The 27,321-nt window shown below is 38.6% G+C and overlaps 2 protein-coding genes across 2 annotated transcripts; one reads left to right on the forward strand and one right to left on the reverse strand.

Annotated features, from left to right (window-relative positions):
- Window positions 1–2,282: 2,282 nt before the first annotated feature.
- LOC100267003 (anthocyanidin 3-O-glucosyltransferase 2-like) lies at window positions 2,283–4,003 on the reverse strand. The gene has a single exon (XM_059741211.1). It carries the CDS (start codon window positions 3,914–3,916, stop codon window positions 2,489–2,491), a length of 1,428 nt encoding a protein of 475 aa, XP_059597194.1. The 5' UTR covers window positions 3,917–4,003; the 3' UTR covers window positions 2,283–2,488.
- A 19,570-nt stretch (window positions 4,004–23,573) lies between these two features.
- On the forward strand, window positions 23,574–24,329 carry LOC104881021 (uncharacterized). The gene is made up of 2 exons (XM_010659579.1): window positions 23,574–23,987; window positions 24,222–24,329. Exons 1-2 carry the CDS (start codon window positions 23,574–23,576, stop codon window positions 24,327–24,329), a joined length of 522 nt encoding a protein of 173 aa, XP_010657881.1.
- Window positions 24,330–27,321: the final 2,992 nt, after the last annotated feature.

The following is a 27,321-nucleotide window of genomic DNA, read 5'->3' on the forward strand; positions in this document are numbered from 1 at the left end:
AAAAATTGATTTAGTTGAGATATAATTGACAAATGGAAGGGATTAAATTAATGTAATTAAAAAGGGCTAAAAATGTAATAGTTGTAAGTTGAATAATTAAATAATAGAGGTGGTAATTTATGGAGTAAAATTGAGATATTTGAAAATTAAATAAAGTATTAAATTGTGAGTATGATGGAAAATATATTTTATTATAATATGAAATCTAATTGGGTTCTAAAATTAAAGATTTATATTGTTATATTTTTTTGGTAATTAAATTTTATTTTTTGAATACTAAAATTAAAGATAAAAATAAAATAAAATTAAAGGAAATTATAGGGACCTGTATTTTAGGTATAAGGATAAAATAAATTATATGAGTAAAATTATATAAATTTAGTGTGAGATAGTATATGGGGGAGTGGACACTAAAGCAGCGTGAAAGCCACTGCCAGAAAACAAAAAGAAAATAAGAGAGATGGAGACGCAGTGTAGCGGTTGGGGGTTCTCCACGACGGAAAACCCTCATTTTGAGCTACTAAACGTGCTCCGATCTGTGTTAAAGCTATGGAGTCGAATTTCAAATCCAACGGTTGGATTTTAGGATTTTGATAGGGTGATTGATTCCCAAAATTTTCATTTAATATTTCCTTGGAGAAAAATTGTGAATGTTGTTAGAAGTTAAATGTACTTATCATTATGATGGTTGATTGAGGTTCTGTATGTACGATTATTCTTTTAATTTGTTGGAGAATCTATTAATATTTGGATTGATTTTAATGAGAATAATGAGAATAACATAATTTATATGAATTAAAGAGAGATATTTATGCGAAATATTGGAATTATTCGTATTGTCTTTTGAAAATGTAATGAAAATTTGGGGTGATTATTTGGAAATATATTAGTGTTGAAATAATGAAAATTATTTGTGAAAAAAAATGAAATAATGATAATTTAAATTATAGAAATGTTAAGTTTATTATGTGTTTAAATTATAATTAATAAATAAATAAATGTTGAATGTTGTTATATGTTTACAATGTTTATTTTATATTATTAAGTATTGTTAATTGAGTTGAGAATTGGACAATGGTTATGTATTGCATTGTTACCTTCATTTGCATCCATGGTCGTGTAGGAGGAGAGAGAAAGAAATAATTATGTAAATTGGAAACAAGAATAACAAGACTTCGAAGAGGGCAAAAATGAAAAGAAATGAAAGTACACCAAAAAAAGAAAATTAAGAAGGGAGTGAGATCCTTGGTGTGAAAGATATAAAAGTTTACTTTAAAAAGACTTTGAATGAGAAATATTGTATTTGAGTATGAATGCATATTCTTTAATGAAAGCCTAAAAACAACCGTGAATTGTTTGATTACATATGAGCATTTACATTATTTTTGAATTTAGAAGAATGATTTGTATTAATTAATTAAATGACATCAATTATATGTTTGAACGTATTAATTATTAGATACTAAAATGATTTATTTATTTGTAAACTTAGAAATATTTGATACGATATATACATGATTGAATAAGAAAAGTGATTATTCTTATCGATTTAATTTCATATGGTTAAGGTTTCATTTAATGTATATAATGTAAATGTAATATTCTATTTTGGCAAGTGATTGTGTTATATTGATCTAAAATCTTTAACTCATTTAGGTGTAAGATATCTTACTCAGTAATGTGGAAATGTTCATCCATTTATTTCCTAAAAAATTTAGATGCAGATAGAGTTTACAAAGAACCACATGAAGATCACGATCAGGGAGTGTTCCAAAAAGTCTTAAAAGGTAAAGGAACAATAATAATGATTGTTTTTAATTTAAATTACTTTTTTTAGCATGTATTAATATGAATTATATGAACTTTTGTAACTTAAATTATATTTTGTTATTTTGTTATTTTGTAAAACATGTTTGGAAATATTTTTTTGGTTTAGATATTATTAAACATATTTGAGTAATCATCTTGGATGGTAAGATAATTAGTAGATTTATTATATTTGTGAGATGGTTGGTTTGAAAAAGAAAAAAAAAATCATACAATAAATCTTAACTTAATAAATTAATTTGCTATTATACGTCAATATATTCAAGAAATATCAAGATATTAGATTGATTATCAATTTGGATAAGAGTAACCCTTAATATCAAACATTTGACCTGAAGTCACGTGTCGAATTTTGGGTCGCTTGAAATTCGGGACATGACAATGCATGTATGTGTTTTGATAGCACAAACTTCTTCACTAGCTAAATAATGAATGCAGCAAAAAAAATTTCTCAATTTTGAAAGGTCAACTTCCTTAGTTTCATCAACTAAATTATTTGAGTATTGAAACAGAACATATGAGAAGCGTACAATGCACCTCTTCCTTTCACACAACTATATCATTAGGTCTCACTTTGTTGCTTGCATGGAATGCTAGCGATCATATATGATAACATAATTGAAGCGTACAATGCACCTCTTCCTTTCACACTACTATATTGTTAGGTCTCACTTTGTTGCTTGCATGGAATGCTAGCGATCATATCTTCAATAAATTGTCCCAAGAAAAAGTGTGAAGATCCACCATCGATCATGACTGTTCTACTTATTTTTTGCATTTCCTTCATCTTTACCCTCGCCTCATTATTCATATTCATAAGGTTCTTTAATCCATTTTCAATTTCACGTGCGCTTACAATGTAACCACTATCCTTATTATAATCTATTTTAATTTCTACTACTAACCCTAAATCTTTCACCATTTGAAATGCGTTGATTTGTTGTTCTGCATACATTGGCCATGCGGCTATTGGAACACCATACCATATGCTTTCTAGGATAGAATTCCATCCACAATGAGATACAAATCCTCCAATTGCAGGGTGGGCTAAAACCGCTACTTGTGGAGCCCATCCAATCACCTTTCCAGTTCCAGCCATCCGATGTAAAAACCCTTCAGGTAGAACTTCTTTAACATTTGCATAATCGCTTGGAAATCCCATTCTACCCTTTTGGGGAGGTTGGCGAAGGGACCACAAGAACCGCTGCCCACTATGCTCTAGCCCATGTGCTATCTCTTTGATTTGATCCACACCAAAGCTTCCCATGCTCCCGAAGCACAGGAATACCACTGATGATGGAGGCTGATCATCCAGCCAGCTCATGATGGCATTAGCATCTTGTTGAGCACCACCAGATCCCACTTGGATATTGAGCAGGGGTCCAACGGGGTACACCGGCCGTGCATTACACCCAGAAAACGATTGAATAGCATGTGGCTCAAGCTCAATAAATGTATTTACCATAATACCCTTGACTTGTTTGAATCTCCTCGTGTGATGCAGAAGCATCTCGGTCCCACCGCCTTCCTTGTCAAACATCACAGAAGGGAAGACCTTACCTGGAACCGAGTTAACATAACTCGGAACCTCCAACACAGCATCGGAGTCCTTGAACTCATTGAAATCCAAGCCCTTATAGTCATGAAGGAACTGAAGATGGAACATGAAGCCAAGAAAAGCGGCGCTGGAAGTGAAGAAAAGATATGAAGGCACCCCAAACTCATCCGCCACATCAATCATGGGAGTGCAGAACATATCAATAACGAACCCAGCGAGCCGAACCGAGTTGGAGAGTGTGAGCTCGTGAACGGCGTCTCTGACGAGTGGTATGTGAGCTTTGACGAACTCAGTGAGGAAAACACCAGGCGACATCGGTCCGGAGCTAATCTCCACGGAAGGAAGTGTGACGCAACGGATGGAATCAGAGTCGGAGGTCATACCACCATTGGACTCAAACGGAAACTTCATGATGAAGACTGTGACAGAGACTCGGCGGTCTCGCTGAGTCAGCAGCTTTGCAATCTCCACTGTAGCCGCAAGATGACCGATCCCAGGAGATGGGACGAACACTAGCTCAGTTTGCTCCATCACCAACCAGCAGTCACTGCAAAGACAGAAAAGTAATTGGATGTTTTGAGGGCTTTGTGGTGTTTTGTGATGCTTATCCTTGTGGCGGAACGGCTTATAAATGGCTTTTCAACATGTCTCAGTAGTCTTGGAGGACAAAAAGCTGATGTCATGGCTTTGCTGGTTCAATCTAGATATTTTTCTACTTATTCTTTTTGTCTGATTTGTCTGTTGGGTAGGTTAAAGATTGAGTCAAAAAAAAAATGTTGACTCCAGAAACATATAAATATATAATTTATATATTATAAAATTAAAATAATAATAAAATTTTAAAATATAAATAAATAAATAAATAAAATTTAAAATCTTTTATATTTTAATTTTTAATATTAATATATTAAATTATAATAAGAATAAAAACGTAAATATACTAAAAAATTTAAGTGTAGTAAATAGTGTAAATTATAACATTTATGACTTAATATTAACAACATTTATATTAAAAAAAAATAAAATAAAATTTTACTCATTTCAATCATTCTTTTTTCTTAAAATTTTTTACTTTTATTTTACCTCAAAAATATTTATATTTATTTCAAAGTTTTCAAATGATATATCTAATTATTAAAAATAATAACATTTTTTTAAGTCCGAGATTATTTTGACCTTTTTAATCAAATATTTCAAATTCTTTTGTTTTATGGGTACGCCGAGTGTCTAAGACCTCAAAATATTGAAGCTTGATAGCTCGAAATTGACCTTTGCATTTCCTCCTGGGATGTTATGTTCGTATCTACCTGATCTGTCTTTGCATCCCAATAAATAATTAATAAATCTTTTAAGATAAAAGTTTCTCTCCATGAAATAACCAAAACTACTCTTAAAATACATATCTATTTCCCTCCTCAGTGTACACATTAAGGTTGAATATTTGCGCGATGTCCAACCTTTTAGGTCTAAACATCATAGAATGAGTTTATTTTTTATTTTTTACTTAACTTTTTTCACGATTTCTCACTTCTAAATTCTTTGTAATTATTTTTAATTATTTTGTTAAAAAGTTTTATGAAAATTAAAATTGCATAAAGGGTAAACCCTAAAAGATATTTTCTTTCAGGGGTTATTTATTATTGAGAATAAAAAAAGAAGAGAAAAATGAAAAAGAAAATCGGTGTGAAAGAGAAAGAAATGAAGAGTGTTTTAGGTATATTGAAAATTTGTTGATAGATATATTCATAAAGTTAATAATTTAAAGTATGTAAAAGAGATATTTCCATTGATGCAAATATAATTTCCCTTTAAAGATTTTTTGAACTTAATTTTATTATTTTTAGAGTATTAGAACTAAGACAAAACTTGTCATTTCATACCTTAAACTTAGGTATTTTAGTTGTATAAGATTAGGAAAACTTAATTTAGATAAATATGATTTAAAATAATTTTAATTTATGGACAAAATTACTTAGGACACTTACAACAACTAAATGATGAATTTCATAACACCATTATACCATTCTAATTTAAAACTTGAAACATACTTGAACTTCAAAATTTGTATCTTTAATTGGAATATGCTGGTATAAGATTCATTGTAGTGAAGTAGTCTCACTCTATTAAATTTTTGGAACAAAATTTTTAACACTAACAAATTTAATATTATATAAAAATAAATATAAATATATAATTTACATAAAAAAAAAATAGTAAGAATTTTGGAAAAGTCTGTGTTATTGAATTGGTACCTATTGAAATTCAAATTTGGGACATTTAAAGTATGTAATGAAATCTTGGACGTCACTGAATGAAGACAAACATATAGGACCATATTATAAATATATAATACCAAGATATAAAACAATGAATCGAATGTATGATGCGATGAAAGTACATAAGAGATACAAAATAATAAAACTAAGGCCTAGTTGAAGATTAAAGCAACATGTTCATGTGGATGGTTCTATAAATTCTCTCATTTTAATAGAAAACAAACAATACAAATACTATTCATATTGTCTTGAGAAAGCGATAGAGTAAGCTATTGTGAACCCCGTATTTTGGCTCGATGGCAAAACTCACTTTTTGTTTATTTGATGAAAAATTGATTATTAGAAAAATACTTGGAGTCGTCACTTATTTTTGTTTTATTTTTAAAGGGAAAAACAAAATAAGAAATAAAAACCCTAAATGTGACTTTCTGAAGGAAAAACAGGTTTGTGAAAAACCAAATTTAGGTTCGGGGGTCAGGTTACTTATTTGGAATGTACGATAAAGACCGTAACACCCTTCTAAGCCCCTAAAAAATGGGTCTCTACTAAATAAGATGAAACAAGTGTGACAATTGATAAGGAAATCAATGGATACCAATGAAATGATCAAATAATAAAATGAATCATGTATAAGAATAAGCAAAGTGGGTGTGAGATCGTATCTTAGCAACAAGTAATAGTGCGTTATCATAGAAACAATGTTTGCTCAAGTATAAAATCATCACATGCATATCAAAGAGCAAGACAAAGATCAAGTAATATTCATTAAGCATAACAACTGACAATCAAAAGAGAGAACTCATATGTAGGACCCCCACCAAAGCCCAATTTATCTTGCATAAATTAGTCTCACAAATTCCATTATTTTGAAATTATGAAAAATTTATTCTTGCTTATGTAAAATCTAGAGAAACAGAAGATTATTTGAGAACTGGAGTGGAATTAAAACTGTTCGAAAAAAAACTGGATTTTTGAAATTTATTTGAAAATTGGAGTCTTGGAAATTAAATTTAAGAATTAGAATTTTGGAAATTAAATTTGAAAGAAATTGAAAATTTTTAAAATTATTTGAAAATTAGAGTTTTGAAAATTAAATTAAGGAATTGAAACTTTGAAAATTATATTTGAAAGAAATTAGCAAATTATTTGAGAATTGGAGTTTTGAAAATTAAATTCAAGAATTGGAATTTTAGAAAAATAATTTGAAACTGGAAGTCATGAAAATTAGAACTTGTAAAAAATTATCTGGGAATGAGATTTCTTAAAAATTAAATTTGAAAATTGGAATTTTGGAAAATTATTTGGGAATGGAAATTTCTAAAAGAATAAAATTTGAAAATTGGAATTTTGGAAAATTTATTTGGAGATGGCATGAAAAATTGAATTTTTGGAAGATTTATTTTAAGATGGAATTTTAAAAATAAATAAATAAATAAATAAAATAATAATAATAACGAAAATAATAATGATTAAATAAATAAATGCAAAAATTGAAAATTTGAAAATTGGGAATTAGAATTTGGAAACCGGAATTTGGAAGAATTATTTAAAGATGAAATTTTAAAAATAAATGAATAAATGAAATAATAATAATAACAACAATAATAATGATCAAATAAATAAATGTAAAAATTGGAATTTTGGGAAATTGGAAATTAAGTTAGGAAATTGGAATTTTGAAGAATTATTTAGAGATGAAATTTTAAAAATAAATAAATAAATAGAATAATAATAATAACGAAAATAATCATGATTAAATAAATAAATGCGAAAATTGAAATTTTGGAAATTGGGAATTAGAATTTGGAAACCGAAATTTTAAAGAATTATTTAAAGATAGAATTTTAAAAATAAATAAATAAATAGAATAATGATAATAACGAAAATAATAATGATTAAATAAATAAATGTGAAAATTGGAATTTTGGAAATCGGAAATTAAATTTGGAAACCGAAATTTTAAAGATGGAATTTTAAAAATAAATAAATAAATAGAATAATAATAATAACGAAATAATAATGATCAAATAAATAAATGTGAAAATTGGAATTTTGGAAATTGGAAATTAAATTTGGAAACCAAAATTTTAAAGAATTATTTAAAAATGGAATTTTAAAAATAAATAAATAAATAGAATAATAATAATAACGAAAATAATAATGATTAAATAAATAAATGTGAAAATTGGAATTTTGGAAATTGAAAATTTTGAAAATTAGATTTGAAAGAAATGAGAGTTTCTAAAATTCATTTGAAGGTGGCATGTTTAAAAAAAAATTAAATTTGAAATGTTGGAATTTTTGGAAAATTAAATTTATAAATTTGAATCTTGGAATATTAAATTTAAAATTAGAACCTTACAAAACTATTTCAAGAATTAAATTGAAAGAAAAATAAAATAAAATAAAATAAAAAAATAATAATTAGAGTTTTGGAGAATTGAATTTCAAGACTTAAAGTTTGGTAAACTAAATTGACCCGACACTATTCGTATTTTAAAAAAAAATAAAAAATTCCAAGGTTGCCCTCAAACATGGCACCTTTCATCTCTTTCGTTAAGCTCCCCGTACCCCAATTTCATTATGAAGTAAACAATTCCAGTTATTCCAAGAACAAAAGGTAGAACTGAATACGTTTAACCATTCATAAAGTTTAAAGTTTCTATGATAAGAGCAGAAACCATGCAAAATGAAAAACTGAATAACATATGCATATACCAATTTAAGAATCCAAAACTAATTCTGTTATGCAACTTCATGTAAGTTTTTAATAGAGCAAGAGAATACATATTAATTACTATAAACTCATTAAGAGTGAGATAGACCAAAAAGCTTCTATAATGTTTTAACACACGAACTAACCAGAGAGAGCAAACCAATCACCACTTAAAAACCATGAAGTCACATACCATGAGACAATCTGGAAGCAAAACGTGCAGCCATCTCTGGATGTAAAGTGCCAACCTAAATCGCAAATTCCTTGCCTTCCCGAAAACTCAAGACCCAATTCGAACGGTGACTTCTTGAGTCACTCCGGGTGGAGCTCCATGGTGGAAGCTTTTCATTTGGCAAGATCTCTAATTCTTTTAACTTTCCTAGCAGACCAAAGCTGGAACGTTATCTTTTTATAAGAGAAGATGGGGTATTTAATACCCAGAAATGATCGAGATGGGTCGTTTACCAGGGACTCAGTGGCTCACTCGCTGAGCTTGGTAGTTCTGGAGGAAGAAGGCAAGATTTACAAGGACGAGGCGAAGGAGATGAAACGAGTGTTTGGAGATAGGGACAGACAGAACTAGTACGTGGATAGTTTCCTGAGCTGCCTTCAGCAACTAAGAGCCATTTCCTAACATCACCAACTGACGGTACACATAATGCCATGCATCCAAAATACTCACAGAAAAGTAGAGGAAGACAACCAAGAAAACAGGGCATGGGAAAACCAAAAAAAAAAAAAGAGGGAGCCAAAATAGAGTAATATACGCAAACAACCAGGTTCAACCAAGAAACTCTTGATGTTCAAAGTGAACAACAGAACCATGCTCATAGGCCAGTAGTAAATAAGATAGAATCTTAATAAAAATGAGAAAATGCCAAGCTTATGGCGACCTTACCTGGAAGTTCACAGCGAAAATCCTCTTATTCCTTCTCTCCCTTACTCCTAAATCACCCTGTTAATCTCGTTTCAACTTTCAGGCTCGTCACTGGTTCCCCCTCAAGCTCTCTCAAATTTCTTTTCTCAAATCGTCCTCTGTAACCCCCAAAAATGCCTTTTCTCTTCCTCAGAAAAATCTGCCATTTTCCCAGCTATCCCCCTGCCTCTCTGCAACTAGCCACCTTTTCGCTCAGCTATCCCTCCTTTTCACTCAGTTCTGTCTCCTCTTTAGCCGCCCAATACAGCTCACCCATCAGTCCTCTTTGGCTACCAGTCATGTCCAGACACCCCATACAGCCCATTCTCGGGTTAATGAAGAAGAAGAAAAAATAAAATAAAATAAAATAAAAACAAAAAAAAAAGCCCCCCATCTGAGGAGGTCTACAAATATGCCCCTCTTCGGTAGAGTTCACGAGTGCAATGAATATGAACATGAGAGTGAAAAGAAAGTGTGAAAAGCGAGTGGAATGGAGTGAACTCTACTGAAGAATGAAGAAAGACCCTCGAAAGGTACATGAGTAAAACACAAGCTCGCTCAAGGCTCCAAAATCCTAAGAGGAAAGTAGCTCTTAGAGTGCTCCCAAAGTTGTACTAGGGATCCATACTCTGTTTAAGATTTCTCTAAAAATGACTCGAAAATCGATGTCAAAGATGAGTAATGGTCGAACCACCTTGGAGCATAGGAATGAGTATGAAGGGGATTGCCTTATGTGAACTACATGAGAACACTAAGCGTAGGGCACCCAACAACATGATCGAAATATGTGTCGTGAACTCAATGGACTACGTCACGTGCAGGAGAAGGGGAAGTCTATGAGAACATGATGAACAGGCGATAAGCATGAGGTAACAAGGCAAGGAAAATAAGGACGAATGTAAAATCATGAAAGCAAGATGGACAATGCCAGTGGATATGAATACTAGGAACTATAACTCTAAATGGCAAGGCCGAGGAGAAATGACTCTAAACGTCAAAACAACGAAAGATGGTGACTCTAGGTGCTTGAATGAATATGTATAATGGCTCTAAACGCCAAACTAGAGAATGATGGTGGCACTGAATGCCAAACAGAACAATGGCTTTGAACGCAAGAAAGATGGTGACTCAAAATGCATGAATGGGTATGAAAAACGGCTCCGAACGCCAAAATGGAGGATGAAAATGTTACTCAAAAGGCCTGAAGGAGTGTGCCCAATGGCTCTGAACACCAGAATGGAGGGAAATGGTGATGGATCGAACGAGAGATAAACATGAGGACTCTGAGTGTCAAACCGAAAACGTGGCTCTGAACGCCAAATAGAAGACATCGAGTCTGAACATCAAACTGAAAGTGTGGCTCTAAACACCAAACTGAAGATATGGCTCTGAACGCCGAATAAAAGAAATACATGATGGCTTGGAATGCCAAACTGGAAACAAACAATGACTCTGAACGCCAAAATGAAGATGCGACTCTGAACGCCAAATCGTAGAGGAACAAAGGCTCTAAACTCCTAAGCTAAAGACAAACGACAACTCTGAACGCCAAAATGAAGATATAGCTCTGAACGTCAAACAACAAAGGTGATCTAGATGTCGAACTAGAGGTAAACAATGGCTCTGAACTCCTAGCTAAAGATACAGCTCTGAACGCCAAGATAAAAAAACGACTCTGTACGCCAAATAGAAAATCAATAACGACTCTGAACCTCAGAATGACCATGTGGCTCTGAACACCAAACGAAAAATGATCAACGACTCTGAAAGCCAAACCAAAAATGCGATGGCTCTGGATGTCAAAATGAAAAAACGGCTCTGAACACCAAACTGAAGATGAACAATGACTCTGAACACCAAATGGAAAATGGCTCTAGATATCGAACTAAAGACAAACAACAACTCTAAATGCCAAACTAAAGATACGACTTTTAACGCCAAACAAAAGAAGGACATGACAACTTTAAATGTCGAACTAGACAAGGAATGGTGGCTCTAAACGCCGAACTGAAATAATGATGACTCTAAATATCAAACTGAAGGTGCGGCTCTGAACGCCAAAAGGAAAAATGCGGCTCTGAACGCCAAACAGAAGATGTGATGGCTCTAGATGTCGAGCTAAAGGCAAACAACGGCTCTAAACGCTAAGATAAACATGCAGCTCTGAACGCCAAATAGAAAATGAATAACGACTCTAAACGTCAAAATGAACATGTGGCTCTGAATGCCAAACGAAAAATGATCAACAGCTCTGAACGCCAAACCGAAAATGCGATGGCTCTGGATGTCAAAATGAAAAAGTGACTCTTAACGCCAAACTGAGGATGAACAACGGCTCTGAACACCAAACAAAAAATGGCTATAGATATCAAACTAAAGACAAACAACGGCTCTGAATACCAAACTAAAGATACGACTCTAAAAGCCAAATAAAAGAAGAACATGACATCTTTGAATGTTGAACTGGACAGGGGATGGTGGCTCTAAACGCCAAACTGAAACAATGATGGCTCTAAATATCGAACTGAAGGTGCAACTTTGAATGCCAAATAGAAGATGTGATGGCTTTGGATGCCAAACTAAAGGCAAACAATGGCTTTGAACGCTAAGATGAACATGCGGCTATGAACACCAAACGGAAAATGAACAACGGCTTTGAATGCCGAACTGAAAATGTGATGGAAATGAACATGTGGCTCTAAACGTCGAATTGAGGATGAACAACGACTTTGAACTCTGAACTGAGTATGAATAACGGCTTTAAACGTCAAACTAAAGATACGAGAACTCTTTCAATGGACTCCTTCAGTCACGTACCATTTACTTTGAATTCATTTCTAAACCTCTTATTAGTGATGTAATCACTGAATGGTTGCACCAACTTTACCCTTTCTATGCAATCATGTGTGCCTTAACTTCCCCACCCTCATGGCTTGCCTTTTCTAATTATACCCTTTCTATACAATAAATAGGACCATTATCACTAACACCCAAATTGTCATCTAACACTACTTATTCTCTTCTAATTTTCCTACAAACTATACAGGGTTACATAGGTCCATTTAAAATTTCAAATTAATTTCACCTATAACTCTGTTTGACGTCCCTAAAGCAATTTTATTTCTCCATTATAATTCACCTAACTGTGCCATCTCTTCTGCTATTTTCTAGCCACCTCATAAACCCAAGTCACTTAAATAGACTTCCAATGCTCTTACTTAAGGCACGTCATCCCACATCAATTACTCCATGAATAACAAGTCATTGTGAGTCCCCAACCAGTGATCTTAGAGCTAAGGAGCCAAGTTTTTTAGGTACATATCTATAGACCCTCAATTTTGTCCCTCGACACTGGCATTTATCCTTCGGGTGTCACATCCACCCATCGTTCGCATATGGCACCACTAGGGCCCCTTTTGGGCTTAGTCGGTGTCCGAGCCTCGTGTGGGTTTGTTTGTGGTCCATTGTGGTGCATATGTGGTTCATTTTGGAGGGTCACCATGGCCATTTTCCTAGTCGTTCACATCACGCTATAGGAAGGAAGTGGGGTCATCCCGATGTTTTAGCTTAGTTGGAGTTTATAGGGGCATGTTGAGGTTCAGAGCACTCGGGCTTGTTTTGATCGTATCTCCCTCATCCAAACTCGGAATCAAGAACCGTTTCTTTTTATGGATTTCTTATTCTTCCAGGAACATTCTGTAAAATTTTCAAAATTTTTTGCAACCGGTCGGCTGGTTGGCAGCCGGTTCAGCCGGTTCAGTCGGTTCCCCGAGTCAGCCGGTGTAGAACACTGATTTTTGGTAATTGTTTTGATCATATCTCCCTCTTTCGAACTCAGAATCACGCACCGTTTTTTTCATGGATTTCTTACTCTTCTAGGAACATTCTATCAAATTTTCAAAAAAATTTGCCATCGGTTCGACCGGTTGGCATCCGGTTCGGCCGGTTCATTGAGTCAGCTGAGGTAAAACACTAATTCTAGTAATTTTGGGGCCCAAATCCTACATAGCTCAGGCCCATAAGCTCCAGATTGGTTTTGGGCAATGTTGTGGGTCCATTTTGAGCCTTGGTTTGGGTTCCTTGCAGCCCACCACGAATCTATATGGATTCTTGGTGGTGAAGCAAGCTGAAAACTGAAGAGCTGGCCTCGTAAGTTTAAGAGAAGTAATGAGGGGTGTGGTTCCCATACTGATGAAGGGGATTTCGGTGCTGAAGGGAAAGGAACCCAAGAGGCTCAAATGCTAAGAGGGGTATGAGTATAAAAGGTGAGAGGATAGGAGAGCAAAGGAGAGGAGGGGACATTTTGGAGAGGGGAAATTTTGCTGGTGAGAAAAACAAAAGGTCAGTAGCATCTTCTGAGTTAAGAGCGTGGGGGGAAAGCTTCAGCACTGTGGTTTTTTTTGAAGAGGAGAGTGACAGCATCTCAGTTTTGGAAGTCATCATCGGCATACACGGATCATATTTGGTGAAGATTCTGAGGTAAGCATGCTGAATTTTCTTTACTTACAGTTTATCTTCCTCGTCTTCATATGCTTTTTCTCCTTCCTCATCATCTTTTCTTCCCATTGATATGAAGATTGTATTGCTTAGGTGTGGATAATAAAGGCCACACATGATTGTTGTTGATTGGTTATGAATGGTTTAGGAACTTTCTGACCGAATTTGGGATTTTTTATCAACCGGATGAACCGGTTGGGAACCGATTCAACTGGTTCAGCACAATAGCTGGCTGCCTCTGTCAACCATGAGGAACACCTGCCTTTCTTTGTCCGGTTCTCACTCATCCGAGCTCGGAATTGAGAACCGTTTCTTTTGTTTGCTTCCTTAATCACTTAGGAAATTTCTGACCGAATTTGGGATTTTTTATCAACTGGATGAACCAGTTGGGAACCGGTTCAATCGGTTCAGCACCATAACTGGCTGCCTCTGTCAGCCATGAGGAACACCTGTCTTTCTTTGTCCGGTTCTCACTCATCCGAGCTTGGAATTGAGAACCGTTTCTTTTGTTTGCTTCCTTAATCACTTAGGAACTTTCTGACCAAATTTATGATTTTTTATCAACTGGCTGAACCAGTTGGGAACCGGTTCAGCACCATAACTGGCTGCCTCTATCAGCCATGAGGAACACCTGCCTTTCTTTGTCCGGTTCTCACTCATCCGAACTCGGAATTGAGAACCGTTTCCTTTTTTTGCTTCCTTAATCACTTAGGAACTTTATGACTGAATTTGGGATTTTTTATCAACCGGATGAACCGGTTGGGAACCAGTTCAATCAGTTCAACACAATAGCTGGCTACCTCTGTCAGCCATGAGGAACACCTGCCTTTCTTTGTCTGGTTCTCACTCATCCGAGCTCGGAATTGAGAACCGTTTCTTTTGTTTGCTTCCTTAATTATTTATGAACTTTCTGACCAAATTTGGGATTTTTTATCAACCGGTTGACCGATTGGGAACCGGTTCAACCTGTTCAGCACCATAACTGGCTGCCTCTGTCAGCCATGAGGAACACCTGCCTTTTTTTGTCCGGTTCTCACTCATCCGAGCTCAGAATTGAGAACTGTTTCTTTTGCTTGCTTCCTTAATAATTTAGGAACTTTCTGACCAAATTTGGGATTTTTTATCAACCAGATGAACCGATTGGGAACTGGTTCAACTGGTTCAGTACCATAGCTGGCAACCTCTATCAGCCATGAGGAACACCTGCCTTTCTTTGTCTGGTTCTCACTCATCCGGGCTCGGAATTGAGAACCGTTTCTTTTTTTTGCTTCCTTAATCACTTAGAAACTTTTTGACCAAATTTGGGATTTTTTATTAACCGGATGGACCAGTTGGAAACCGGTTCAATCGGTTCAGCACCATGGCTAGCTGACTCTATCAGTCATGAGGAGCACCTGATCGGGCTTTGTTTGGTTCTCACTCGTCTGGGCTCGGGATTGAGTGTCGTTTCTTTTGTTTGAATCCTCACTCATTTAGGAGTTTTCTAGAAAAATTTGGGAATTTTTCTCAATAGGTTGTACTAGTTGAGAACTAGTTCAACCTGTTCTGCTGGAGGACTTTAGGTAGCCCTCGATTTTGGCATTTTTCGAGCCCTTATCCATTGGGGCTCAAACCCATTTGCTATAGGGCACTTGTGAGCCATCTTGAGGGTTTAAGTCAGTGTTTGATTTCAGTTAGTATGGGCAATTTTGAAGTTATGGGTGGTGTGGTCTAGATGAGTCTAATTCGATTTGTATGACATTTGGGAAGTCCCTTACCTCATTTCAACCAGCTATCTTCCTTTTTGGCACAAGCTTGGATGCTTGATTTTGAATACATGTTGCGTGACTGACTCACCCTCTGCTGTAGCACATGGCTAGGGACTACAGGTACGCATCGTTGGTTTTGATTGTTGAATCATATGCATGCATGGTGCTTAATCTTGAATGTTTGTTATGTGTTTATCGACCTTTTATGCAGCGCTTGGCTAGGGACCACAGGTACGCACCCATTATTTTGGTTGGTTGAATTCATATGCACGCCAAATACCAACTAGGATTGTGTGATTCATGACATCTATTTAGCCTAGGGTTTCATCTTTGACCCATATGCTCCCACATACCCAATTCATTAGTAGAGACCGAGTTCCGAGCCTAGAGGGGTGCTACCTCGCATGAGGTACCTTCCCAATGGGTAATCTGATCCCCGGACCCAGAATCTAGTTTTTGCAAGCCATTTTTTTCCATACTGGGGTCATTAGGGGTTTGTTGTTCTTACTTAATTTACCCCATTTTAAAAACAAAAATAAAAAGTAAGTGGCGACTCCAAACAACACCGTTCCTCACCGAGGGCGGGTTTTTCAAAACTGGATATCTTAGACTTTTTCATTCTTTCTTTTCATTTTAAAAGCAATGTCGCGTCGGTTCGGTGGATCGGGTGAGGGTCCACAAATTAGCGACTCCACTGGGGATCAAACCTAGAATCTCTGGTTTCATAAGAAGATCAAGCTTGAACTTGAGTTGGGTATTTGGAGCACATGGTTCATTGATCAGTAGATTCTTAGGCTACATAGATGACTGATGATCACGTACTTGGTTGGTATTTGGCTTGCACCTGTGATGTGTTGTTGCTTGTGTGTTCACCTGTTGGATTCTAGCATGCTTGCTCATTGTTGATTGGTATCTAGCTATGACATTTGGGATTAGACTTAGATGATTAGATTGTGTGTAGATGTGTGGTAGGCTATCTCTTTGTGCATGACTATTTGCTGTATGACTGTTCCTTCCCTTGCATGACTGTTTGCTGCTTGTGTTTGTGGGGCACGTGTGTATCCCCTTACTTCCGAATCACTAGTCTTGGTCAACTATTCCTCATGGATTGCTTGTGTTTCTTGGGAGTCATTCCCAATTGTTCGCCTTCGACCAAGCTAGGGGTTTGGAATAGGGTCTAGCATAAGGGTTATATCGATGTTTGGCAGCACTATGGAAAAGATGGATATCTGAGCAATGAAGACCTATATAGTCCTGAGCTGGATTTCATGGATACATGCGTGGCCAGCATGTCACTTTGATTGTTGATTGATTGTTAGTTAGGACCTTAGGTTGCGTATCCCTATGGGTACAGTCATCTAGTCTTTTAGGACTTGCCTTTTCTCTTTTTTGAACTTTTGAGCCACATTACCCCTGAGGTATCACCATGTCAAAATCTCGTTCCTGCCTGTGGAACCGTATATCAGTTTAGCTATTGACATCACATGTCATTCATTCTCTCGGAAGATTTTAGTTATACGTTCCTAGTTTGATTTCAGGATTGATAGTCATGGGGACTGACGTACCCCTTTCCTTTTATAGGATTATTGATTAAGATCAACCTGGGTTCCCGAGCTTGGATCTAGATTGGAGATAGACTGGTTAGAGGATCAGATTCACCCAGCCAGTTAGAGCAGATACCAGATCATAGAGATATGGACCCTCAGTACGCTACCGTTGACCAGTTGGCTGAGATTACCGATACCATGGTGTCACTTAGGGACGCTATCTTAGGACTGGGTCAGAGGATTGATGGGCACCAGGCCTAGCCATTGCCGATTCCGGGGAGCACCCTGCATGACTCTACCACACCACCACCACCACCATCTGGGCCATCTGGACCTACTATACAGTAGGATTACATAGTTCCACCACCACCACCACCACCACCACCACCGGTTCAGTCAGCTCCCCAGGCTGGAGCATTTGTGTTGCATGGTCAGACTAAGACTACGTTGCATTCTGTTGTGGCACCGACACAGATTGTTGATGATACCCAAGCTCATATTGATAAGATTGAGCATAAAATGAGATCACTATATGTTTCTGATGGGATTATGGGTTGGGATGGATATGATGATATGCCAGTAGCAGCTTTGCCTGTTGAGTTCTGCATGCTAGACATTGAGAGATACACGGGGATAGGGTGCCCTCGTATTCACTTGCAGTTATACAACACTATTATGCGCAGGCATAGACTGGATGAGGCACAAATGATTATGTTATTCCCTCTGTCATTAAGTAGTGCTGCTCAGCGTTGGTTTGTCTCATTGGACCCTTCGAGACGTAGGACATGGGCTGATTTGGGACAGGAGTTTATTAGACAGTATTCTTTCAATACTATAGTGGATGTATCCCGGAGGGAGTTAGAGGCCCTTAGGCAGGGGCCGGATGAGTCAGTCATTTCATTCATCTCCCGTTGGAGGGAGAAGATAGCACAGATTATTAATAGACCTTCAGAGCGCGATCAGATAAGTATGATTATGCGTAGCCTTCAGCCCCGCTTTGCTAGGCATCTCATGGGCTTCTCTCAGACAGACTTTGACTCATTAGTGCAGGCCCTCTATGGCATTGAGGAGGGTATATCTAGAGGTTTATGGGCAGATTCTTCCCCTTCAGACTCAAAGGGGAAAAAGTCGGGATCAGGCCCCAGGCCCTCAGATGTTGGTACTATTGGCATGATAGGACACCAGTCTTCACGTCGTCCTCCATTTCAGAGTCAGTTTTTAAGCACTTGATCGATATCGTTTACAATGGATGCAAGGGAATATATATAGAGAAGTTTTTCCAACCTTCCTAGCTAAGAAATCTTATGGTTGGTGGATTACAAGGAGAAGAATGGAAATTTATACAAAAATATCTGAAGAAAAGATCTAAAAGAGTCGGTGCACAAATATCCCAGTTTCGCATGTTGCATGGTGACTTGCGAAAATCTCGCAAGTTGATTTCGCAACTTGGAATCCATTCTCGCACGTTGAGCTCCAAGTTCACAAGTTGCAAAATCACTTTCGCATGTTGGACTTCACCGCAAATGCACAGCTGCCATCCACTTTAAGTTTCGCACGTTGGAGTTCCAATTTCGCAAGGTGCGAAATTGTCCCTTAGCTTGATGCAATTGTCTTACGAAGGCCATATCTTCCTTATTTCAACTCTAAATCGTACACGGTTTAAAGTGTTGGATTCTTGACTTCCTGAGCTTTGAAATGGTATATAGCATGTAGAAAATAGACTTCGGGAAGTGCTCCAAAAGTGTGAAAGAAGACTGCAGCTACTGTCCTCTGTTTTCTTCACTCTATTTTCCTCTTCTCCATTGTTCTTTCCTTGCATACTTTGAACGACTTTGGCAAAGGCTATGGAGCTCCAAAGCTTGGTTCTTCATGAATTTGAGCTTCCAAAAGCTTTGCCATGAACTATATGCAGCTCTCCCTCATTCTTAAATTGCTTTGGTGAGCAAAAAGCTATCAAAAACACCAAAACTAAAAAAATTTGATTAGAAACGATTGCAAGGGTCCCTAACATGCCAATTGAGTTAAAAGGTAATAATTACTACTCAAGGGTATTTAAAAGAGCTAATTACAAGCTACAAAATAGCATGCTTTGAGTAGTAATCAGCACTCCTTATCAGATGATACAGCATGGTCAGTACAGACCAGTTGCTCCCATTAGGCCAGTAGGGCCTACTTATCTACATCCGCCACCACAGCCGGTATATGCTACACAGGCACCCCAGAGGCCGCCTATGCAGTTCCATCATCAGTATAGAGCACCGCCTCCACCGAGGCCAGTTAGACAGTTCACACAGCTTGGGATGCCACTGAGCCGAGCTTTTCAGAGATTGGTTGAAGGGGGACTGATTGCCCCACTACCGCCTAGACCACCACTATAGCCTACCCCACCAGGATTCCGGACAGATCTTCATTGTACCTACCATTAGAGAGCAGGCCATGATACAGACAGTTGTTCAGCACTGAGACATGCCATTCAGGATTTGATAGATCAGGGCTTGGTTGATTTGGGGCGTCCAGGTGTAGCCACAGACCCGCTACCTACTCATGACACTAGAGCAGTACCTTCACCCCCGGGAGGGGTACATTTGATTGAGTTTTCAAGGGATGAGATATTTATGATGGGTTGGGATGGAAAGGCTCCTCAGCTGATTAGTCTATATGAGGAGTCAGATTTTGTTGGATATATACCTAGACAGCAGATCTCCAGGCCATTCAGTTTGACCCCGGACAAGATTTACGGGCCACCTCTAGTATCACCCGTATACTTACAGCATGTGCCACCTACGACACCCTTCATTCTGTTCCCAAAAGAATATAGGCCCCCTCACAGAGATGTTCAGATAGTTACACGGAGTGGGAGAGTAGCACGGCCTCCACCCGTTGACAAGCCATTTGCTGGTATAGCTGCTAGAGAGGAGGTTCAGAGAGAAGATGATGCGATATTACGCCAGCTACGCACTACTCAGGCTCGCATATCCATTTAGAGCCTTTTGGATTCATCTAGTACACACAAAGATGCATTAGTCAGAGCCCTTGGCCAGATTAGGGTTGACACTGCTACTACCCCAGAGGGGCTTATTCACATGTTGACAGCTGATAGAGCTACATGTATAGCGTTTTCTGATGATGATTTGCCACCAGAGGGATCAAATCATGTTCGACCCTTATTCATTGATGTTGCTTGTTTAGGTCGTCGGGTGCCGTCTGTTCTATTGGACAACGGCTCTGCCCTGAACGTCTGTCCATTGGTTACTGCTATTGCGCTTGGGTTTTCACCAGATGATTTTGGGCCTTCTACACAGATTGTTAGAGCTTATGATGGGACTCAGAGGACAGTTATGGGTACACTCAGTACACATGTCATGATTGGGCCAGTTAGTTACTCCATAGTATTTCAGGTTTTGAGGATTCAGTCATCCTTTAACCTGTTTCTTGGCCGCCCGTGGATTCATGAGGCCGGTGCTATACCATCTTCCCTTCATCAGAAGGTGAAGTTCATACACGAGGGGCGCATTATCATGATACAGTCTAATAGAGATATTATCACTTCGTCTGAGCCAGTATTACATATCAGTCATAGTGAGGATGACTTACATTTAACCGGGTTTACGTTCGATGAGGTTCAGGTTGTCAGCTTAGAGGATGGTAGTAGAGATATGGTACCTATGTCATTTGACCAGCACAGCAACACTTTGGTGCTCAACATGATGAGAGGCATGTCTTATTTGCCTGGTATGGGATTGGGTCGCCGCCAGCAGGGGCCCCATGAGTTTACTTTCACAGTTGATCATGACACGCCCTACGGATTAGATTACATCCCCACAGAGGCTGATGCACGTTATATGTCACAACTGCGTAGGGATAGGGTGAGGGCTCGCATGTCTGGCATTCCATTTGATTATCCCCTCCGCCCATACACCTTCCAGTTGGCCGACTACTTCATTAGGGGTTCAGAGCATACACCTCGCATAGAGGGGACTGTTCACATTCCAGAGACAGTTGAGATTCAGGACATCCAGCAAGCCCTGGGTCAGATTCATTTGGACACCGGGACTACTGAGGCACCTGGTGCCATGATAGTCGCGCCCCCATCACTGGACCGAGCTAGTATGTTCTCTATGTGTTTCCCCGAGGAGGTCCCTGACTATGACCTACCTATGGATTTGGGATATGGCACTAACGAGATGGACATGATCGGCATAGGTCGTATCTTCGATGCAGCGCCACACGGGCCCCATATTGTTTTTGACATGTTCGAAGTTTTTTTACTCAAGACTGATGAAGATGACTCTATTCCTGATGTCTTCACTGATGATATGGATTTTATAGGCATTGGTCGTATCCTTGATGCAGCCCCACGCGGGCCCCTTTCTACTTTTGACATATCTGGAGTTTCCGTACTTGATGATGAGCCAGTCCTTGATGTCGTTACTTCTTATTTTACTTCTGGTGAGGGAGCGCCCGACTCTGTGGACCCACCTCTTTCTTTTGACACTATGTCCGGGTTTGTCACCCGCTTTGATGATATTTCTGATGGTAATAATGATATGAGTATTTTCGAGTACTTGAATATGTCACAACATTTTCCTTTGATTGCATCACCAGCACCCACGACACATATATATGATGTTGATGATGTGGGAGATACAGATGACCCACTGGGTGGTCAGTCAGAGTGTGATTCTGACACAGAGGACGAGAAAGTCACACCCATTTCTGGTAGCACAGAGTTGATAGATTTTGGGGCACCAGATCAGCCCAGGGAGATCAAGATTGGCTCTTCTTTATCTCCTGGTGAGAAGAGTAGGTTGATTGACCTGCTTAGGTCATACTTGGATGTATTTGCATGGTCATATGAGGACATGTCAGGCCTTGACCCCTCCATAGTGCAGCATCACCTGCCCATTTTACCGCATGCTAGGCCCGTTAAGTAGAAATTGAGGAGGCTACACCCTCGATGGAGTTTGCAGGTTAAGGAAGAAATTCGGAAGCAACTTAGTGTTGGCTTCTTGTCAGTGGTTGAGTATCCTGAGTGGCTGGTTAATGTCGTTCCTGTTCCCAAAAAGGACAGCAAGGTTAGGGTTTGTGTTGACTTTCGAGATCTGAATAAGGCCAGTCTTGCTAGACTGATAGACATTTGTGAGCCTATATTCCGCCTTCTGAGGAAGAATCAGTCTACAGTTTGGAATGATGATTGTCAGCGCGCTTTTGAGAGGATTAAGGAGTGTCTCTTTTCTCCTCCGGTTTTAGTGCCTCCCACACCGGGGCGTCCTTTGCTTCTGTACTTATCAGTTTCAAACATGGCCTTAAGATGCATGTTAGCTCAGCTTGATGATTTGGGGAAGGAGAGTGTCATCTATTATTTGAGTAAGAGGATGCTTAAGTATGAGTGCAAGTACATTATGATTGAGCGCCTTTGTTTGGCAGTGGTTTGGGCCACTAGGAGACTTAGACATTACATGACAGAGTATTTCGTGCTCTTGGTCTCACGATTGGACCCGTTGAGGTATCTATTTGACAGGCCTGTTCTGACCAGTGGGCTCATGAGATGGCTGGTTTTGTTGACAGAGTTTGATATTCATTATGTCACACAGAAGTCAGTAAAAGGAAGCATTGTTGCAGATCATCTAGCTTCTTTGCCGATATCCAATGACAGATCGGTTGATGATGATTTCCCTAATGAGCAGATCATTTCAATGACTGATATTACAGGATGGCGGTTTTACTTTGATGGTGCCGCCAATCAGTCGGGGTTTGGCATTGGTATCTTGTTGATATCACCACAGGGTGATCATATCCCCAGATTAGTCCGGTTAGCATTTTCTGATCATTACCGGTAGACGAATAATATTGTAGAGTATGAGGCTTGCATTATAGGTTTGGAGACTGCACTTGATCTTGGCATTAGACAGTTGGAGATCCACGGGGATTCTAACTTGGTTATAAAGCAGACTCAGGGTATCTGGAGGACACGGGATGAGAAGCTGAAACCCTACCATGCTTACTTGGACCTGTTGATTGATAGATTCGATGTGTTAAGGTATATACATCTGCCCAGAGCGGAGAATCAGTTTGCCGATGCATTAGCCACCTTGGCTTCTCTGATTGTGATCCCTGCGGGGGTGAATGTTAGGCCATTGCTGATTGAGACTAGGTCTGCACCAGCTTACTATTGTCTGATTGGAGAGATAGAGGATCAGATTGAGCTGCCATGGTATCACGATATTTATTAGTTTCTGTCATGCGGCGCTTACCTAGAGTCAGCCTCGGCCAAGGATAGGAGAGCATTGAGACAAATGGCCACCAAATTTTTTGTTTGCGGGGATGCGCTGTATAGGATATCACCTAATGGCTTGTTATTATTATGTCTAGACCGTGCATCTGCAGATCGAGTGATAAGAGAGGTTCATGCAGGGGTTTGTGGCCCACACATGGGAGGTCATATGCTAGCACGTAAGATCATGAGGATTGGCTACTTTTGGTTGACCATGGAGACAGATTGTTGCCAGTTTCTACAGAGATGTCAGGAGTGTCAGATGCATGGAGACTTGATACACGTGCCACCTTCTGAGTTGCATGCACTTGCATCCCCTTGGCCATTTTCAGTATGGGGTATTGATATTATTGGGAAGATCTCGCCCAAGTCTTCCAGTGGGCATGAGTACATTTTGGTTGTCATTGACTATTTCACCAAGTGGGTGGAAGCTGCTTCTTATGCTAGGTTGACAGCGGCCAGTTTCATTAAATCGCATATTATTTGCCGATACGGGGTCCCTCATGAGCTGATCTCAGACAGAGGGGTGCATTTCAAGGGCGAGGTGGACACGTTGATTCAAGAGTATGGCATTCAGCATCACAGATCGTCTGCGTACAGGCCGCAGACTAATGGAGCAGTTGAGGCCGCAAATAAGAATATCAAGAGGATTTTAAGAAAGATGGTCGAGACTTCTCGGGATTGGTCAGAGAAGCTCCCTTTCGCATTGCGGGCTTATCGTACCTCTATTGGAGCTACCCCGTATTCTTTGGTGTATGGTATGGAGGCAGTGCTACCTGTTGAGATTGAGATGGGATCTTTGAGAGTAGCACTAGAGTAGCATATATCTGAGGCCGAGTGGACCCAGTCTCGTTATGATCAGATTAGCCTGTTGGATGAGAAGAGATTGAGGGCGGTAGATCATGTTCAGGCCTATCAGAGGAAGATGACCCGTGCATTCAGAAAGAAGGTCAAGCCTAGGAAATTCTAGAGAGGTGACCTAGTCTTGAAAGTCCTTAGGGGATTGATCAGCGACCCGAGAGGCAAGTTTAGACCGAGTTGGAGCGGGCCTTATGTCATCCGAGATCTGACTCGAGAGGGAGTTGCCTGGTTGATAGACCTAGACGGAAATCAATTCAAAGAGCCAGTTAATGTGGATCAGCTGAAGAAGTTTTATGCATGAGATCATGGTTAGAGGATGGGTGGCCATCACTTCGAGTAGCCATATTCCCTATTGCACACCCATACATTGATATATACTATTGCTAACCCTTTGAGCCTCACGTGGTTTATTATGACATTTTCTTTCATTCAGCCTTGCATACCTTTTCTGACCTAGGTTGGGGGCCTACCTTTGTGCGCTTTGTATTTATTGATTGGATCTATGAGCATTGTGGGCATGGTGTCATTCTTCGTTTGTTCTTTCTTGCATTATTGCCTGTTTCTTTTCGTCTCCATTTTGCATCTTCACACCGTCTACCTGTTAGTCCAGTTTCTATCATCTCTATTCACTTCGCTTCTGTTTTCCCTTGTGTGATGATGATGCGCTCTCGTCCTAGAGCTACCAGTCAGGTTTGTCACACCCTTCGTTTCGCCTGTAGGCTTTGATCCAGGATTCTTAGGTTGAAGGGGCCGGTCAAGATTGGAGGTTTGGGATTATTTTTTTTGGATTGTGATAGTATGGAATTCGGCTAAAAAAAAAAAGGAAAAAATAAAATAAAATAAAATAAAAATGAAAAAAGGAAAAAATTGTGCTTGTTTGGTATTCGTTGATATACTTGGGATCATCAGAAGTGGTTTTGGGTTTGAGAGATTTCTTTTTCCTTTAAGAGTCGGATGAGAGCATTGTACGATCCTTCTCACCATGGATCTGGGCGACACATTGGGAGTGAGGTTTGGGTTTCCTTGGCACTAGGCCCTTGGATCATTGTCTACATCACCATTCACATCATATAGTGACTTACTTTGATTTGGCGTTCTTAGGATGAGTTGTTCGTCGTTGTCACATATTGCTATATTTGTATCCCAGTTGGTTTCTCCATTTTCTTCTATACCCATTCATCATTCATCTTATCCCTTTTCGTCTGCTTCTATCCTCGTTGACCGTCGTTTCACTTCATGAACGATGAGTTCTTTGGTGCGTATCACCTATTGTTTGTTTTTTATTTGGATGTAGGGTTGAGTCACCTTGCTCACATGGTTCTGCGATATTTGACATTGCGCACACAGGGGTTTGGCATTATCTATTGGGAGATTTGGGCCTTTGTTTCCCATCGTTTCATTCACCTTTTACCCCTGGCCTACATTACGGTCCGAGTCATAAGACCACCCTGAGGCCATGAGATCTCGTGTTTGCTTCGATGCTATTCATTCGGACAGGCTTCGTCTACTGATTGAGTATGGGATGTTGACAGGTCTCCATTACTTCGGGGAATATCGAGGGTCACATATTGTCTTTCCATTCAGTTTACTTGCCTCAGGTCCATGATCAGAGATAGATGATACAGAGAGTTGGGACCGTTGAGGGCACCTTTGCCTGATGTTTTGACACGTTTATACTAGGGCATGCTCCCATCCTTGCATGCTGGCTTTGGCTCTTTATACATGTATGCAGGCATTCCGTTTCGCCTAGCAATGTTATGAACATCAAAGTTTGAGTAAGCCCCGCATTCAGCTCAGTTTCTTCATATAGCAGAGTACTTCTGGGGTCTGACCCGAGATCAGATTCACGGTATTCATCAACCCAGTAGGGGTGCATACCCCATTCATTGTCTTGTTCGTTAGTTCAAATGAGTGGGTCTTCAGTGATGTATTCTAGAGTTTTCATTAAGATATTTGAGTTTCAGATGTACACACTGGGGCATATCCCCTATCAGTTTTTGTGGATATTGGATGTTGTGGATTAGAGTTGAGGGTTTTTTTCCTTAGAAATGGATGATTGTGATATTTTCAACTCTCTGACTTTAACCATATGTGGGGTTATGGGATTCTGACATGATATTGATATCTTAGACTGTGGCATAACTCCTTCCTTTCACCCTTGGTCACATTTGTGAGTTTGTCCTACAGGGACATACCCCCTTCTTTCCATTTGTTAATGGTGATTGTGATTTCTCGCTTGTCATTTATCGGCATTTTCTGGTGTTATACCGGGGCATACCCCTTTCTTTTGTCATGATGAAGGTGTTTGATTTCTGGCTTCTTCGAGTCATTTGTTGGCAATCCCTGGACGTCATACTGGGGCATACCCCTTTGTTATCAAGGTTAGTATATCAGCGGTTGCATCTTGAGTCCCCTTATTTTGCTCTGAGTTTTGTTTTAAGGCATCCCTCTATCTCTTGTGCACTTACAATATAACAATCAAATATCATGATAATCCAATTTAATATCTTCTACTAATCCTAAATCTCACACAATTTGGAAAGCATTAAGTTGTTGGTCTGCATACATTGACCGCAGCTGTTGGAACTCCATACCATAGGCTCTCTAAGATGGAATTCCACCCACAATGAGATACAAATCCTCCAATTGCAGGATGGGCTAGGATGGCCATTTGTGGAGCCCTTCCAATCACCTTTCCGATCCTAGCCATCCGATCCAAGAACCCTTCCGATAGAACTTCATCAAAATTTACATAATCACTAGGAAAATCCATCTTACCTTTTGGTGGAGGTTCCGAAGAGACCATAAGAACCTATGCCCACTCCGTTCAAGCCCATATGCAATCTCTTTAACTTAGTCAATATTAAGGATAAAAATCTCGGTAATCACGGATATATCGGTACTTCGATTTTACGAATATACTGAAGATATATCAGAGAATATTTTAACAAAAAAAGTCGGTTGATTGAAAATTGATCAAAATTTATAAAATTTAAAAAAATTAAAAGAAAATTCTTAAAAATGAAATTAGAAGTATAATAGATTTTTTTAAAATTGTTTTGTTGAAGAAATTGATATATATATATATAAGTGTACAATTG

This window comes from Vitis vinifera, chromosome 12, assembly GCF_030704535.1.
Source record: "Vitis vinifera cultivar Pinot Noir 40024 chromosome 12, ASM3070453v1".
Taxonomy (NCBI): domain Eukaryota; kingdom Viridiplantae; phylum Streptophyta; class Magnoliopsida; order Vitales; family Vitaceae; genus Vitis; species Vitis vinifera.

Bases quoted from the DNA above. Each gene is read 5' to 3' on its own strand.
- LOC104881021 (XM_010659579.1), top strand. From the start codon at position 23,574: ATGGAGACAGATTGTTGCCAGTTTCTACAGAGATGTCAGGAGTGTCAG. The intron at 23,988-24,221 runs GCAAATAAGAAT...CGTTATGATCAG, and splicing joins CTAATGGAGCAGTTGAGGCC to ATTAGCCTGTTGGATGAGAA.
- LOC100267003 (XM_059741211.1), bottom strand. From the start codon at position 3,916: ATGGAGCAAACTGAGCTAGTGTTCGTCCCATCTCCTGGGATCGGTCAT.